Source organism: Plectropomus leopardus, chromosome 12 (genome assembly GCF_026936395.1).
Source record: "Plectropomus leopardus strain MGB_pleo_1.0 chromosome 12, ASM2693639v1, whole genome shotgun sequence".
NCBI classification, from domain to species: domain Eukaryota; kingdom Metazoa; phylum Chordata; class Actinopteri; order Perciformes; family Serranidae; genus Plectropomus; species Plectropomus leopardus.
In genome coordinates this window covers 25,118,819-25,135,208 of record NC_142187.1, presented here as the reverse complement: position 1 = coordinate 25,135,208, position 16,390 = coordinate 25,118,819, and the positions used below count along the sequence as shown (strand labels likewise).

Sequence of the window (16,390 nt, the reverse complement as noted above, 5' to 3'; positions counted from 1 at the left end):
AGCCCTGCTTTATAAATGGGTTATTAATTGTTTCTAATGACTTTATTAATGTTTAATACGTCATTAATTCTTTTTAGATCAGTTATAAGACATGGATAAGAATAACTTTTAGTTTGCTAGATTGTAAAAAATCCCTTTAGCTGTTTGAAATATTTGACTTCTCACAAAAAATAAAATATTAACACTAACAACTGCAGACTTGGGGCCAAATTAGACACAACGTGCTTTAGCAGCACCAGTCCATGTCATACACCGAATGCTGTTTGTGTCCCATGGAAAACCACAATTTAATGCTGTCACTTTAAGTTATGGATGTTAGTAATGTCACCACCAAGTGGCAACGTACAAGGCTGAAAAATGAAGCCAATGCGGAAAAAAACTGTAGTTCATCAAATGGCCTTTAGAGGCTGGCTCCGAAACAGAGTAAATCTCTATAGACCCGAATGTTAAAATGCCCACCAAGTTTACAGCCTGATACAAAAAAACTGATTTGAGGCGTGTGGTGGTGAAAACTGCAAAACTGTCTCATTAGAGCCTTAATGATTAAAAGCATTTATTAATGACTTACCAAACTATAGGCTTGATGGCTTATTAGAAAGTGACAAAGACATTAGCATTTATTGGTGGATTAAAAACATTTATAACAGCATTATGACCAAATAGAAAGAGTTGACACCACTGAATGGGATTTTTTTTTTTTTTTTTTTACAACCTTGCAATCCAAAATGTGCATTAACTCTATTAGAAAGTGAACCATGCGTTTTTGCGAGGTCTAAAACAAGTGACACATACAGTATATGTGCACACATGCTTGGATATATGCATGCTTCCTATTATGAAGCCTGCAATCAGTCTGATGTTGCTGTGCAGATCTGCGTACGACAAATCTATATATTGTGCTCCTCCGATCCAGAATATCATAAGCTAAACCAATCTTGTGGATGAATGCTTTTAAGTTAAATCTCAAAAATGCAAGAGGGTAAAACTAGTCTTGCAGGAGACATTCAATCAGACGCTGAGTTGATATTCAGGTAGTTACTGAATCGTTTAGATTAGGTGTCACTAATGTTTAGTGGGACTTGGGAGCCATGCACTACCTGCCTGGGTGCCATCACAAAGCTGCTACATGTCACAGATGTGACACAATTAAAACCTTCTCATATGTGCTGCGCTCAAGTTAAGAGGAGAAAGAGAGTCAGGTCAGGATTTATGGTGTTAAAAGAAAGAAAGAAAAAAATACATCCCATTAAGCTGGCTGTAATTCATCATTCGTGATAAAGCAAAAATAATTTGATACCAACGTTTCACCCACAAGGGTACATTGTTCTATCAGCAACAAAATCATCAGCATCTCAATAACCAGTGGCCATATATGATATTTACAACTGCTGTGTTTTGTCTGAAGATTAGTTATGCTGCAAATGAGATTTATTGTTTGACAGTGAAGACTAATGGAGATGCTGCTGCAGGATAAGATCGGATTTTTTAGACAATGAAGAACCTTCCCGCCTGAGGCGACGTGGGACTGACAGCGGTAGGGAGAGGAATCAACATCAATAATCTTTCATCAAGTCCACAGTGGAGCACTTTAGCACAGATACCATTCAATAAATAACTGTAGGCCATCATTCAGTTCTGAACTGGCCGGAGAGCGCAGGATGGATTCAAGAGGAAAAGGCCTCAGACTACCACTGGAATGAAAAAACAATGAAAAACTGTTCATTATTAAAGTGAAACAGCATTTTTGTGAACTTTTCTTTTGATATGGTTGCAGTTTGTGCACATGAAAGTCTGTCACAATGCCATTTCTGTATGAACAGTTGTGATTTTGTGTTGGAAAACAGGCTAAGACTGCCCAATTGACAAAAAACAGGGAAGTGGATTTTAAGATACTCACTTATTAAATTTTCTTTTTACAGTGAGTCTCGTGAATTTTAATGCCACAAGATCAAAACCATAACCTGGACTCAGTCCCTAAGAAAAAGGAAACTATCATGACACAGGCTGTGCTCATATACTGTTCATACCTCCGAAAAGTGATACAATATAGTTTGTATGTAACCAAACCATCATGGGCCAGGAAGCTGTGATCACATGACCTATGTGCTCCAGGCTGGCCTTCCTCATATGACGGGAACAAAAGGAGGAAGTCAGATGACGTAGTACAAAGACTGGCAAAGTCTGCATATGTAGATCGTCGGGGTGGATGAAATGGGTCAAACAAACGCAGAACTTTGAACCAGGAGACCACTGTTTGTGTCCCTTGTGAGTTATTTTAAGTTTAAGCTCTGTCATTTCACGACAAGCTGTCCCATTATGTTAAGTAAAAAATATAATGTTTCTCACACATTAAATTATTTGCTGTGGCCCACCACAATGATACCATCTGACACCACATCTTGATTTCTGTGTTTTAACAAACGGAGCAGCAGAACACCAGGTGCAGTCAAAGTTTAACTTAACCATTTATTGTGCTGGGTTTAAAGTTTGCTTTTCACTCACCTGCAGCAGCTGCTCTTATCGGATTGAATGACACACACAAAAAAACATAAACTATTGTACTGTATTTATCCACTAAATGTTTCAGCACTGTCTCAAGCTGACTAAACAAGAAAGCACTCAGCCAACAATTACCTCCACCACGGCTTCACAATCCACTAAATCAAAAATTTAAGAGTCCCTTGATCTGTGGCCAGTGGCCCAACTTTTGACAGATTTCAGTGAAATTTTATAAAAAAAGTTTTCAAGGTGTCCTGTCAACAAACAAACATGACAGGACAAAAACAGAGCTGCTGCTAATACTGCTAAAATGCAACCAATATGAGCTGCGTCTGCTCATATATCAAACGCATTTGCTTTCAAAATACATCATTAAGATAGTATTTAAATTCATTCATTCATTTTTTCACCATTACAGCAGCAGCAGAAACAGCAGTAGTAGTTTAAAAAGGAAAGCAGCTCTATTTCTCTGTTGGTTTGTCACTTTTTGTAACAAAGTTACAAAGCTGTGATGTTAAAACAGTCTAATGCCACCAGGGAGACCCTGCAGACAGTCTTTGCTGTGACAGACAGAGTGATGACCCGGCCCTGTGTGATGGATATGTGACACGGCAGCTTGAGGCCCGAGGGCCTGGCTCTTGGGGTGGGGTTTAGCCATAATGGTGTGCTTAATTACCTGCACAGCCACACAGCAGGTCATTAGTCAGACTGGGACGCTAGGTCTCACCTGTCACCAAGAGATAAACAATCCTCCTACCAGATATCTGGGTACCTCAGAGGAACGGGAGCGGAGAGTCATTGGGATAAGTTAAGGCAGGGCAGCGCGCAGTAAGTGTCAAAGTATAATTTAACAGACACATATTAAAAAGATGGAAAGCTACTTATTAAGTTTCAAAAGTAAAAAAGGAAAACTTTGGTTAAGTAACTTTGATTGTGCAAGTTCTAAAAAAAACTCCACACTTCTACTTCCTATTAAACCTTTGAAACCTGGATCGACATGAGTGTGACACGTTTAGACATCTTTCATAATCATTTGAGCCTTTGAAAACTAAATAGTTTGGTTTGATTTCTTTTGAAAATCTGGGGAAAAGGGTGTATATATATATATATATATATATATATATATATATATATATATATATATATATATATATATATATATATGTGGTTATTTTCTTCTTGTTGTGGTTTTCTTCTTCTTGTAACTTTTTTACAATTTTTTTGCTGATTTTTGGGCCATGTCTTTTTAAGTTGCTTCTTGCCTTCCCTTTAGGGTTTAAGAAATCAAACCAATTTGTTCAGGTTCCAAAGGCTTAAACCTTCGCTGATATCGTACAGGAACAAAGGGCTTGGACTGGTTTCACATGTGGTTTAGATCAAAATATCTTCTACTAATTAGCACTTACATGTCAAGTGACAAACTTGATTGATTTTGAGCTAGTCAGGGCATTTATCAAGGAAGTGCAAAAATGTCGCACACGACACAACTTCCATGAATTATGGTTTTCAAGTGAGATTAGTAGAGGAAGAGACGTACAAGATGACAGAGACTATGGTGGAAATATTAGATAATATATCCTGAAATCATAAAAAAGATGGGCATAGATGGAAACAAAGTACTGACTCCAAAAAAAAGAGGTGTTGTGATCAATGTGTACAGGGCAGATTGATGCTCAAACATAAAATACTGCGTTCTTGCCTCAGCAGACTGACATTTATGGACCCCTGGTGCTTCTTATGGAGCATTTTGTGGTGTGAACTGCCTGAGCTGAAATGTGGGTGGCTAATAAACGGCAGGTAATGGAGAGAAGACGGTGCTGCCTCCTCACTCTATAATCTCTGGCCGCTTCATTAAGCAGCACCTTTATTTGTAGAAGGATGCTAACCTGGTGCTGTCGCTGCCTGGCTTGGTGTAGCCCTCCAAAGCGCCTTCCCACACGCTGTTGGCCATCGAGTTGCCGATGGCCGTCATCACCATGCTGAGCTCCACCGGCCAGTCATCCAGGTCCAGGGAGCGGACACGAGACAGGTGGGTGCCCAAGTTTCTGTGGATGCCGGAGCACTCGATGCACATCAAGGCGCCCAGGTTCAGACTGGCCCAGTCTGGGTCTGCAGGGGAGACGATAAGAAATCATTATATCAAAGGAAAAGCTTCATAAATTAGTCTGAACACAAGATTTTTTTTTTTAAATCTTGGTAACCTCTCTTGGAGAAAAGCTTTCTTTAAGGATCACTCAGCATTTTTTAATCTTAACTTTATACCAAATTTTTATTTGAATGATTGTAAAATTGCACCTTTGTAGCTTCAGCATCTGCACTGACAACATGAGTTCGTCTCACATTATGCAATTTTCATGATTTTGTTTTTAGCTGTACTTTAACAAACAGTATCCATTGTAGCTGAGTCCTGAAGCCAATAAGGAAATGCACTAAGAGAAAGTTTCTTTAAAAGTTGTTAGATACTGGCTTTGACACTTATAACTTGAGATAAACTGGTGCAAATGGCTGACTACATTTGAGCACACACATACATCCATTTCAACCAAAATAAGCACGTATATTCAGGTTTCTAAAATGTTGAAAACCGAGGTGATAAAAATAACATAATGGGCTCCTTTCCCATTGCCAAAGAATGAGTTTACCTTTCTGCTGTTGTTTCTAGTGTGCCACATTTAACATAACGAACACGTCAAACAACAGTTAGTTAACTGGAACATAGCGACCTGCGAAAATTTAACATTACTTCTTGTTTTGTGTCTGCTACTTTTATTCAGTCTCTCTTTTAAACTCTGTGATGTTTCCGTCTCTGCAGGTCAGAACTGGAGCTGTATGTATCTATGCGCAGGCAACCCAAAAACATAATGCCTCCAGCCCCAGCTATTACTGGAGCGGAGGCATGAAAACGTGATGAAAACCCTCAAATGAAAGGTGTTACAGTGTATCTGACAGAGACAGTGACTGCTGTTTGCCCAAATTTGGATTTTTTTTGTATGCATTAATTAATAACAATAGCAGTGATTATTGTGATCGGAAAACCCAAATCCAATCAATTTAATTCTTATGATACACTAAAAATGAATGCACTTGTGTAGATACAAAGGGGTCAAAGTGGACCTGAATTGAACGACTGACTCAATGTCTGATAACTTAAAACTTGCAAATATTTTTATTAAAGTCAAATTTGAGCAAAAAATTGGAAATACATATACTCTTATTTCTACTCTAGAAGGCCCTTATGAATGAGAAGTCAGCTGTTTTGGGGAAGAATTATACTCACTGGGTGCATCACAGTCCACACAGAAGCTGTTCCCCCTCACGTTTCTTATGGACTGAATGGCCATCGCATCACTTTGGCTGCCTAACCGAGACTGTAAGAAACGAGGAGGAGAATAAGTCAGCAGGAACTAATCACTGCAGGAGTAAGAGAAGACAAACAATTATAGCTGGACCTCGAATCATAGACAACCAACGAGGAGAGGGAGGGAAGAGGTTTTCAAAGTCTTAGGAAAAGACTGAGGCAGAGGGAAAATATGAATATGAAAATGAGGCCGTGTCTCCCCAGTATGCTGACACAAGCCGTGTTCTATCTCTGATGTCTGTCAGTTCTAATAAGAGATCCCCCACACTGCGGTGCACCTGTCTGACAACCTCCCACATGTGACAGCTTGAAGTGGGTGAGGAGGGGCGGGGGAGGGTGAGGGCGCAATAAAGGTTAGAAAGAAGGGGAAAAGAGGAATTTAAATGAAGCAGCAGAATTGTAGGATGATGATGGTGATGCTGTGATTAGATGATTTTCTCTCCTCGGTCCTTCAGATATTTCTTTTCTTTCACACTGTACCTTGTTCTTTATGCTCTCACACGACTGCAGGCTGGCAAAGATCTGGCTCTCGATGGCTTGGACCCACAGCTCCCTCTCCTCATATGTAGATGCCTCGAAGTTCCACGTTTGACCCGTCAACGATACAATGATGAACTCAAAGGAATCCTCTTGCTCTGGAAAACACAAATATATGAGAAATTAGGGCTTAAGAAACACACATGCCGATTGTGCAATCTTCTGCAAGTCAGCGCCACAGCTCAATGGTCGAGGCCCATCCAAGCACGAATGCACAATGAAATGGGCTTCTGTTGAACTCAGCAACATCCGAACGATTTCTCCTGCGCGCTGCTGTTTTATCTGACAATGCCTCAAAATCAAAAACTCATAAATGCTTTAACACATTTATTTCTTTTCTGTTGGAGTCAAATTTAAAGACCAGTTAGTGGTAACTCACACAGTTTCTGAAAGAAATATTTCATCCCCCCAAATGATGATTTGTAAATGAATTACACGTCTCATTTTACATTTAATTCATGGGGAAAACTGGTAAAAAAAGAATAAAAATACTCCAAAAAATATATTTAAAAATGTGTATTTTTGATTAAAAAAAACCCTTTCTATTTAAAGCACTTCAGCATACAAGCAGTGCACCTGGCCAAGCGTGTGCATCTGAACTGACTGACAATACCACTGAAATGCCAATTGTCTGTGCAAGAGAGTGGTTATGCAGAAGTCTTTTAAATACTATTGTTTTAGCAGAAATGCAAGACTGGATAAGTGAAACTTGGATTATAGTACACGCTATGTGAGAGATGTTTGTAACCTGATGTTTAAATGTAGTTATGCTGCTGTTAAACACAGACCACTTTTACTCCATCAATAATTTTCACAAATTTTGGATTCTTCGTTCACTGTGGAGGCATGCAACTAAAAGTTTTCTTCACAAATTCAACACAACACGGTGTGAGTTACTGACATACATTGGCAATCTAAACAGGGTTTTTAGTATCTAAAGTATTTTATCGTTATCCCAGAACTGTTAAGCTCCACGTATTTTATAAATATACAGACTACACGGGGGGAAAACAGTTCTTGAGAAAAGTTTAGTTCAAATTATGTCAGCTTTGTTTTGGCATGGAGGACGTGTGTAAATATCACACTGCCGAAGAACTTCAGCTAACATTGCCCTTAAGAAGAAGGCGATCAGAGTGGTAGTGAATTCTATATAACTCATTGATAAATTTGTGATGAAAACACTGCGCCATAGTTACTCAAATAAATAAAAAAATGATCAGAGTACAAAACATTTATCCAGGAACTGGAGGTAAATTCATTTAAGATGCAGATTGTATTATCTATTTTCTCAACACTGTATTCTTTAGCTTCCACTCACTGTTACTGATGCACAAAACAGGTTTTTAAGTTCAACTACTACCTCAAAGTTGTTATGGACACAGACTTTTACTTTTGACTTACTGTCAAACCAAAACCAGATATTTCTGACAAAAATGATCAGGTTGTCCCAGCTGTGGTTCCAAAATTATATTTTGGTGATCCGAACTTTTCCCTGGTTGAATTTTAAGTAAGTGGCCAGAGTCAGATTTATTGCATTTTTTAAATATAGAATTATTTATATATTCATTTTCACCACATCCTTTTTTAAAACTCAAAATTAGATTTTGAGACTTCCTTTCATTTAACATTAATCAGAATACTGACAAGAACGTATTTTAACTTCTTAGTTGAATGCCTTTTTAAAAACTGTTGGTACTGGCCTTTTAGTATTTTGTCTTCCAGCATACTGGTAGGGTTTGGGTATTTATTTTGAGATCTTTGCTTTAAATTAAATCCTTTTTATTGAAACTGGTTTACTGAACTTAAAAGTACATTTACTCCTCTGTAGTCCTGTCGAGTCCCTTAACAAGAATTTATCTCTGGCATGATATATCAAATAAGTAAAGCCTTGGTTTTCATTGTTACGAAGTATGTTGGTGTCTAGAAAGACAATGCTGAGACCAGTTATGTTTCTGGTATGTAGTCTTGTACATTTATTTTCTTAAATGCATTTGTTGCTTTGCAGTATAATGTAATATATAGTTTTGCTTCAAACTGGTTATGAAAATGGTGAATTGACTGTGTGATCTTTTTTTCTCCACTCTTTGTGTTTAACTAAGATTTATGAAAATGTCACCTGTCGTCTTCAAACAAGAGGTCTGACACAACATATGTTCCAACACATGCCATAATGCCTCTGCTGTTCAGCAGCAATTCATTAACTCGGTACAGTACAATGTGACTCGTGTAACATCTCTGGTCCGTGCACATGCTTGAGCTCATAGGCAAATGATTTGTAATTACCTAATTATGTCTATGCAAATAGTCATCTCATTTGCATAAACCATGTTTGGAGGACTGGAGGCAAGTAGACATGAGGGGAATGGATTTTTTTTCTTGTGTAGCTTTATCATTAATAGAAGTTACATTAAAAAGAAATTTGTTTAATGTACAAAATCCATTTATACTTCTAATGTGTTTTGTATTAATGTATATAAGTTTTTATATTTAATTAACTGTGTGTCTGCAGTTATGAAATGATGGCGATCTGATGATGATAAGATCATCAGACAAATCATCTAATCAAAGACATGATTACACTTTGTATTTATAATCAATTCAGCCTCCTTGGTGCGAGACGCAGCCCCTGTGCTGTTAAATGACAGATGTCTGACGGACGCCACTGATGTAGCAATCCCTGAGCTGCGGTGGAGGGCCATCTCTTCAGGGGGAAAGCAATAATCCAATTAGCTCGACACCGACTTCAATTATCTGATTTAGTTTGTGCAATCGACTACAGGTCACAGGGAATCAATAAGGGCTTGGAAGCCTCTTTATTTAGGCTTACAGTGAAAAAGTATTTATGTGGGCGCCACTGGTGGGGATTAAAATACAAAAATCTCTATTTGATGGATTTAAAATGGTGGGACCTAAAAGTGTCAGAGAATAAAAGCAAAAAAAAGGTAAGAAAAATAAATAAATAAGAAAAGCTTGATTAATTGGAACACATACAGTAGAAATCAATTTTTTCTTGTCCAATATAACTTCAGGTACAATAACTAATGCATTTGATTATAATTTGTGGCTCCCAGACTCAAATGCTGTTATACTTGTGTTTTCATCTTTTTAAAAACCTGAACAAAGCTAATTATTCTGTTGGCTGCCCAGGCAATAAATTGGAGGCATTAAAACACTTTCATTATGGAGATTAAAAAAGCAACGGATGGCTGGTTTCTTAAACTGATGAGTATACAAGGGAAAACAAATCTAATTCTCCATGCATAGTAATGCACACGCCAGACATACTGTAGCCACTAAAGAGACAGAGGACCATGTGCAGCAGGAAGCTTTATGTGTGACACCGGCATTGTCATTACATGCAGCTCCAGCATGCTGATATTACTTTTTAATGCCGTCCACAGTGTGGCAATTCAGCTCCGCATGCCAAAGTAATTCTGCTCCGTGTAAGCATGATGCTGAGGTCAAAGTGGTCTTTTCAGGGACGGTAAATCCGAGCGTGAACAATGTGTCAAAGGTATCACTGCTATCTTACAGGCACCTGACATGATGAGCTTGTAAAAGGGCCATTAGTGCTTCGGTTATTACTCAACGGCTGCAGTTAGCACATGGCTAGCAGAGGAGCGATCACCTTGTCACATTAACATGTGCATTAACCTCCTGACCAAATCTATCTGCGAGCCTACAGTCAACAAGTTTGTGCCAATTAGAAATAAATTAACACAGCTCTGCCGGTGGGCGGACAAGGAAGAACACAATTTAAAGCCAACAGAGGAGCCAACTGTAAAGAATGAGCGAAATATGATTTTCCTTAATTAACACGGCATAATAAAAAGGAAATTAGAGCGTAATGGCCATAGAGCTGCAAAGAGGAAGGAACAGGATGAGATACACGTCCTAGTCCACCATTTACATGGATCATAAAACTGTTCAGGAACATCCCAGTTACACGTTAGTCATCAGACACTTGATGGCTTCTAGCAACAGTACAGCACTTTCATAAGCAGAATGTTTTACCAATAATACATAATTACAAAATAAGATGGTTAATGCATTTCTAAAATTTGCTGGCTGCAGTGATGGAAGTATTTTTACTCAAAAACTGTGCGTAAGTACAGGTTTGAGGTAGTTTACTTTTACTCCAATACATTTACTTGGCAGCTATGGTTGCTAGTACAGCTGCAGCTAACTTAGCTACAATATTTTAAAAAAAAAAAAAAACCCACACAACTGGATGGACAATCTTGTCTGTATTTTGGTTTTGTTTTTTTTTCAAAGGCATACTTTTTACACATGGTTCGATTAACAAAATGGTTTCAGTTTTAAGTGGTAAATGTTTGTTCAACCAAATAAAACCCTTCTGTTCATGAAAGTGTTCATGTAAGGGTCATTGTAATTAATAATAAAAATAATAATAATTCTGTAATATTGTGAGACCGTGATATTTTCTGAGATGTTTAAAAAAATTGGCGATAAATTTAAAGAATATAATTAATTGTAAAGTTGGTCCCCAAACTTTTCAGCTAATGATCACTTTTAATGAGGTGAATGATTGGATCTCTTTGTCGCCTTACAGATGTTGTTCAGTTCAAAAAATGAGTGATTTCCCCTTTAAACTTCTCAGATGGTTTAATTTCTATGCAAACTGTTGGAATCAGATGTAATAAACTGATAAAGCCTCAAAGAGAGCTTAACAAATGCATGGGACTCTGTAAAAATGTCATGTGATGATTATTCTTCCCAAAATACTTGCATTTTCCAATATTGTCAAGAAATATACTCTTAACCCAGCACCAAAACATACTGGAATTGTTAAGAAACAGATACTGTTTCCTCAAAGATAGGACACAGATCTTTTTTTAAATTAATCTTAAAAGTATTCATTTTAGATTGAAAAACAGTGCTAAAAAGCTGGGCTTTTCAACAATTTGACATGGCTTTATGTAAGATAATCCTTTATTGGTCCCACAGCGGGTAAATTTGCATTTTTTTTTTTCAATATGAACTTTACCAGAGCTTCATTAAGATCTGAAGCATATTTTGAGGTTGGTGCATATGCAGCCCAGCAGTCTGTTTGGGTGATGCTGGACACGATATTTACAATTATTCCGATAATGCAAATTTACCAAGATCCACTTACTAATAGCATTTTTTATTGCAATTCCACGCTAAAATTGTAAATAATCTTATCCCTGCTGACAACCCTCAGTTTATTTTAGGACCCCTAGGAAGGGGTCAAAGTTGACAACTTCTGAACCAAATACAGACCTTCATATTAAGTACTAGTTCTAACAAAACCAGCTACATCAATAAAATGCAACTTAATACATCAATACTAACAATGAGATACATAATTACTCAAATACTTAAAGCACATTTAGCTGATAATACTTGTGTGCAATTGTGTAAGTCGGGTTTTGAATGCAGGACTTTTACTCTGAGTATTTCTGTATTGTTGTGTTTATACTAATGTATCTTCTTCCACCATGTCATTAAAAGACATTTGCACATCACATTTCAAACCTCTAAAATGTGTTTGTTTGACCTGAAAATCAAAGTGGACCCTGACAGAAAAGCGGGTTGATCCTTGCACGGTTATTCCTTTTTTGCTGTGTGCGTGCAGCAGATGCAGCGTTGAGGACCTGTGGACCAGATTGGCACCTCGGGGGGTCAGCTGCTGAGCCCAGCTGTACTGTCTATATGGCAGGCAGCATCTTTTCTGTCTAAGCCGCTCAAAGACCTCTGGAGACCAGTGTGACGAACCCTTAGAGAGGACTTAACAAACACTCCTTAGCCTTGAGGACTCCTTTTTTTCATGCATTTGTGTGAACTTGGCTGAAATGATGACAAGGCGCCGAGGTGCACAAGGTGAGCTATTGTTTTGGTGTGTAGGATGTGTTGTTGTGTCGTATGCATGCATCAGGCAGTCACTTAAAGAAGTGCTTGCCGTTCCCGTGAATTAACGAGCAGTTGGGAAGAACAGGCCAAGGCGGTGCCATCTGTAAATGTCACAGGCACTGCTTGCTCATTTTACACATCATTAAAGCCAATATTCCTAACCTGTATCAGAGCAATCAGGAGCAGGCCATTACTGCGACAGGGGCCCCAGGGGAACCACGACCAAACTCAGAAAGAAGAGAGCAGGGAGGGAGAGAGAGATAGAGCACACTCTTTATCTATCTGACACACACACACACACACACACTTCTGCACACTTTAACGTGCACACGCGCATGCTCAAACAAACAAGGAGCACACCTTCCAACAATAAACAAACACATGAAATCAGCACCAATGCCACTACGCTAATAGCTAGTGCATTTAACAACAGAGGCGAATGAAAACAGGGCCAATTATACATGTATCTGTGGGCAGTGTGTATGGAGCCCAAATGAGAATCTTGTTATTCCTTTCCCTCCATACTGTGGCGCTCAGAAAGCTAAGCCATTACAAGAGTGGAGGCTCCAGGGACAGCTTTCGGAAATGAGAGCGAGTCGGGGAGTGACAAAACAAAGTATTGAGATAAACACCCACCATTAGCACAGGCAGTTAAACCTCCATTTCCTAATCCTCAGCTGGACTCCAGAGGATATTAACCCTTAGTTTACTAAGGTGCAGGACAATAGGAGACGGGATTAAGTTGGACTGCAAATATATAACTTAACGTTTAATTTTATTTATTTATTTTTTTTATTAATGCAGGTTTACTTGTAGTTTGGGCCATGAAAATAACAGAAAGACCATGAATTCTTGTTCCAGTCAGGAGCAAGGCTCTGCTAAACATTTTTCTTTTGATCTAAACATGCAAAAGCTGGGCTCAGATTACAGGAGTTTTAAAATCCTTTACAGAAGCACCTCTCTCTTATCTCAAACATGCACACAAGATCTGAAAATAATCACACACTAAAGGATATTATCGTTATATTTACGCTGCCTGTTCAAGGTAGGAATATCACTCCATTATGCCGCCTTGCCGCTTAATAAAAGGTACATTATAATAGTAGTAACAGTGTCAAATGAGGTCTATGGTGCCTTGCAAAAATATTCAACTTGATGTTCTTCCTATTTTGTTGCATTACAACCTGCAATTTAAATCGTTTTTTATTGGGATTTTTTGTAATGGAACTACATAGTATAGTCAAAATTGGTGGAAGGGAAATGAAAAAAAAAAGTTTAAAGAATTTTGAAAAATAAAATAATAAAAAATGCTGCTTGCATATCTATTCGCCCCCTTTGCTATGATGCCCCTAAATAAGACCTGGGGCTACAAATCACCTCCAAGAGTCACATCATTTGTTAAATAAAGTCCATATGTGTGCAGTGATAGTGTCACAGAGTCTGCAGCACCACTGAGCAAGGTTTTTCAACAAAGCGATGGGCACCATGTAGACCAAAGAGCTATTCAGACAGGTCAGGTTCAGAATTTTTTTTAAACATTTTTTTTTAAAAATCTGACTCATTTTGACTATTCTGTGTAGGTCCATTACAAAAAATCCCATTAAAAATCTATTTAAATTATAGGCTGTGGTGCAACAAAACAAAAAAAACACAGAGGGGGCTGAATACTTTTGCAAGAGACTGAATGTAAAAGACCATGGATGAGACGATGGGACGTTTTGATGGTTCGTTAAGTGTGCAACCCACACATTTAGCTGCAAACTAAAAGAAGAACAGATGCAAATTGGGAAAACTTTGAGGTCCAGGAGCTCCTTACCCTCCGTGCAGAGGACAACAATGGCCGCCATGCAGGGACGGTAAATGATTGCTATTGACATGTCATGTTTTGTAAAGCTGCTGTATGTTTTATGTCATACTAGAGGCAGATGCAGTTGTATTAAATTCTACACCTGTCACGCCTCTTTAACTTTCAAAATATCACTATGCCGTCAGGAGCGGCATGATCCCACCATTGTTTGCTTTTGTGTAAAAATGCAAAGGTGGCATAAAGACGGGACTTCGTAGTGGCCCTATATTGTGAAGGAAAATTTAGATTATGTGCCACAGGGAGCCAGTCACGTGATCTCTCTCATATGATCCCATTGGGACGCAGATTGATGTGGTACAACAACTTGCTGTGATGTTAGCACGAGAAAATGGTTTTAGATACGTGGTTAACATGGGTTATCTGTAAATCCTCAGCGAGAACTGGAGGTGAGATTTTGTCAATTTTAATAAGAGCAGAATGCTAGCTAACGTTAGCTTCAAGGGCCTGAATGTTTATCTTTGCTTGGCAACAAACGGCTGCTCCACAAAGACGTAATCATAATTATTCAGATTTAATTTCTAAATAACAAACGTATGAAATTATCGCAGCTGTCACTGTGAGACTGCGAGCAGTTTGGGAGGTTTCAGACTGGATCTGTAACCTCTCACACTAGCAGATCTGGGCTGAACATCGGTACAGACCAGAATCCCAGACTGGATTTCTTTTTATTGTTGGGAGGGGTGAAACGGGGAAAAATTGGCTCAAGACAGCCAAAAGTTTTGAAAGAAACCCAAGAACAGATGTAGACTGATAAAAGTTATTAATAAAAAATTAAAGAGAGAAAATCTGATCTCTCCAATTTCAAGCCTGCTGTTGTGTTAGTTAACCCTTTGAAACCCAAGCAAAACTATATTTAAAATTATGTGACATTATTATAATATTTTCAAAGCACTTTTTTACCAGCTAATTTCCTTGTTTATTTGTTTGTTTGTTTTACTCTCTTTTTCTTTTTACTAATTTTTAGGTAATTGTCTTAGACTTTTTACTAATTTCTTGCTACTTCTTTTGGGTCATTTCTTGTTTAAAAAATAATTTCCTTAATCTACCAATTTGTTAAAATTGGTGAAACATTTTTACAAAGTTTCTCAGGGCCTTTTTTCCCTTTTTTTAAAATAAAGAAACTGAACCAATTTGCTCAGGATTCAAAGGTTTAAATACTTGTGAAAGGCAACTGAAAGCGGCACAAGAAAAGTGACGATGATCCAGGTGGTAAAGGATGAAGAAGGTGTCTGCTCTAGACATTACAAATAAACATCACTGCAAAATTGTTTTCATTTTGGTAAGTAATTCTGGTTAACATATATTATAATATACAACATGCCCTCCTCTGATTATTGCAGCTTCATTCCAATTCTTCATTGTCCAGTTACGGGAAACTGTGCCAGTGATCCCAGTGGACCCACATTATTTAGTGTATGATGCTCTGCAGCCTCATCCAATGGTAAATTATCGTTTCTAACAGTGTCAATCTTCAGTGACCTCGATGAGCTCAAACATGGATTCCTATTAAAGCCTAACTAATGTTTAATTTTTTACACATCTTCATTCTAATCTTCATATTCCTATGTTCACTTGAATAAAATGGTAGATTAATATGCTTACAACTGATTCTATTGAGTCTTTTTTAAAAAGAGTAACATTTATTATAATTGAAGCTGTATGTGTTTATATGCATGATTTGAAACTTGTAAAAATATATATAGTACTTTTATAAAGACTTTTTATTGAGAATCCAAAAAATACAGAAGTATAAAATCATAGATCTTTTCCATTTTTGTTGTGAAATGAATATCCCCAGGGGCCTCAGAGAGGGACCCCACCTGCCCGACAACATATTATATGTACTTTTGGTCAAATATCTGTCACTGAAATTTTATGATCACGTTGCACCAGTGTTCGTCCTCCTACTACACTAGGTATTAATGTCAACATTTTGTCCCTATTGAGCAAGTTAATCTATATTTCTAATTTTTTTTTATTCCCACTGATTTATAAGGGCAGGTCGCATACTCCTCAGCGACTATGTGAGAATTGTCTATTTTGAGAATCTGTTTTACATTTGGGACTCCACTTTCTTCACACATACAAATAATTCCCCCTGTCCTCCTCTAATTGCTGGTACAATCCAGTTGAGGAGTCCTTTCAATCACTTTTGATTCAATCAATTTGAATTGCAAAATAAAAGTACTTGATTAAAATCCATTGTTGAGTTTCTGAGTAAATAAGAAGGTTCA

At 37.8% G+C, this 16,390-nt stretch overlaps 1 protein-coding gene across 2 annotated transcripts in view; it reads right to left on the bottom strand.

Annotated features, from left to right (window-relative positions):
* agap3 (ArfGAP with GTPase domain, ankyrin repeat and PH domain 3) overlaps positions 1–16,390 on the bottom strand; it is a 167,482-nt gene that overhangs the window by 13,375 nt on the left and 137,717 nt on the right. For both annotated transcript variants that reach the window (XM_042498498.2, XM_042498497.2), the window contains exons 14-16: positions 6,338–6,492; positions 5,777–5,867; positions 4,386–4,608 (exon numbers count right to left, since the gene is read on the bottom strand). In XM_042498498.2, the coding sequence (XP_042354432.1) occupies positions 4,386–4,608; positions 5,777–5,867; positions 6,338–6,492 (469 nt within the window). The remainder of the gene's footprint in view (positions 1–4,385; positions 4,609–5,776; positions 5,868–6,337; positions 6,493–16,390) is intronic.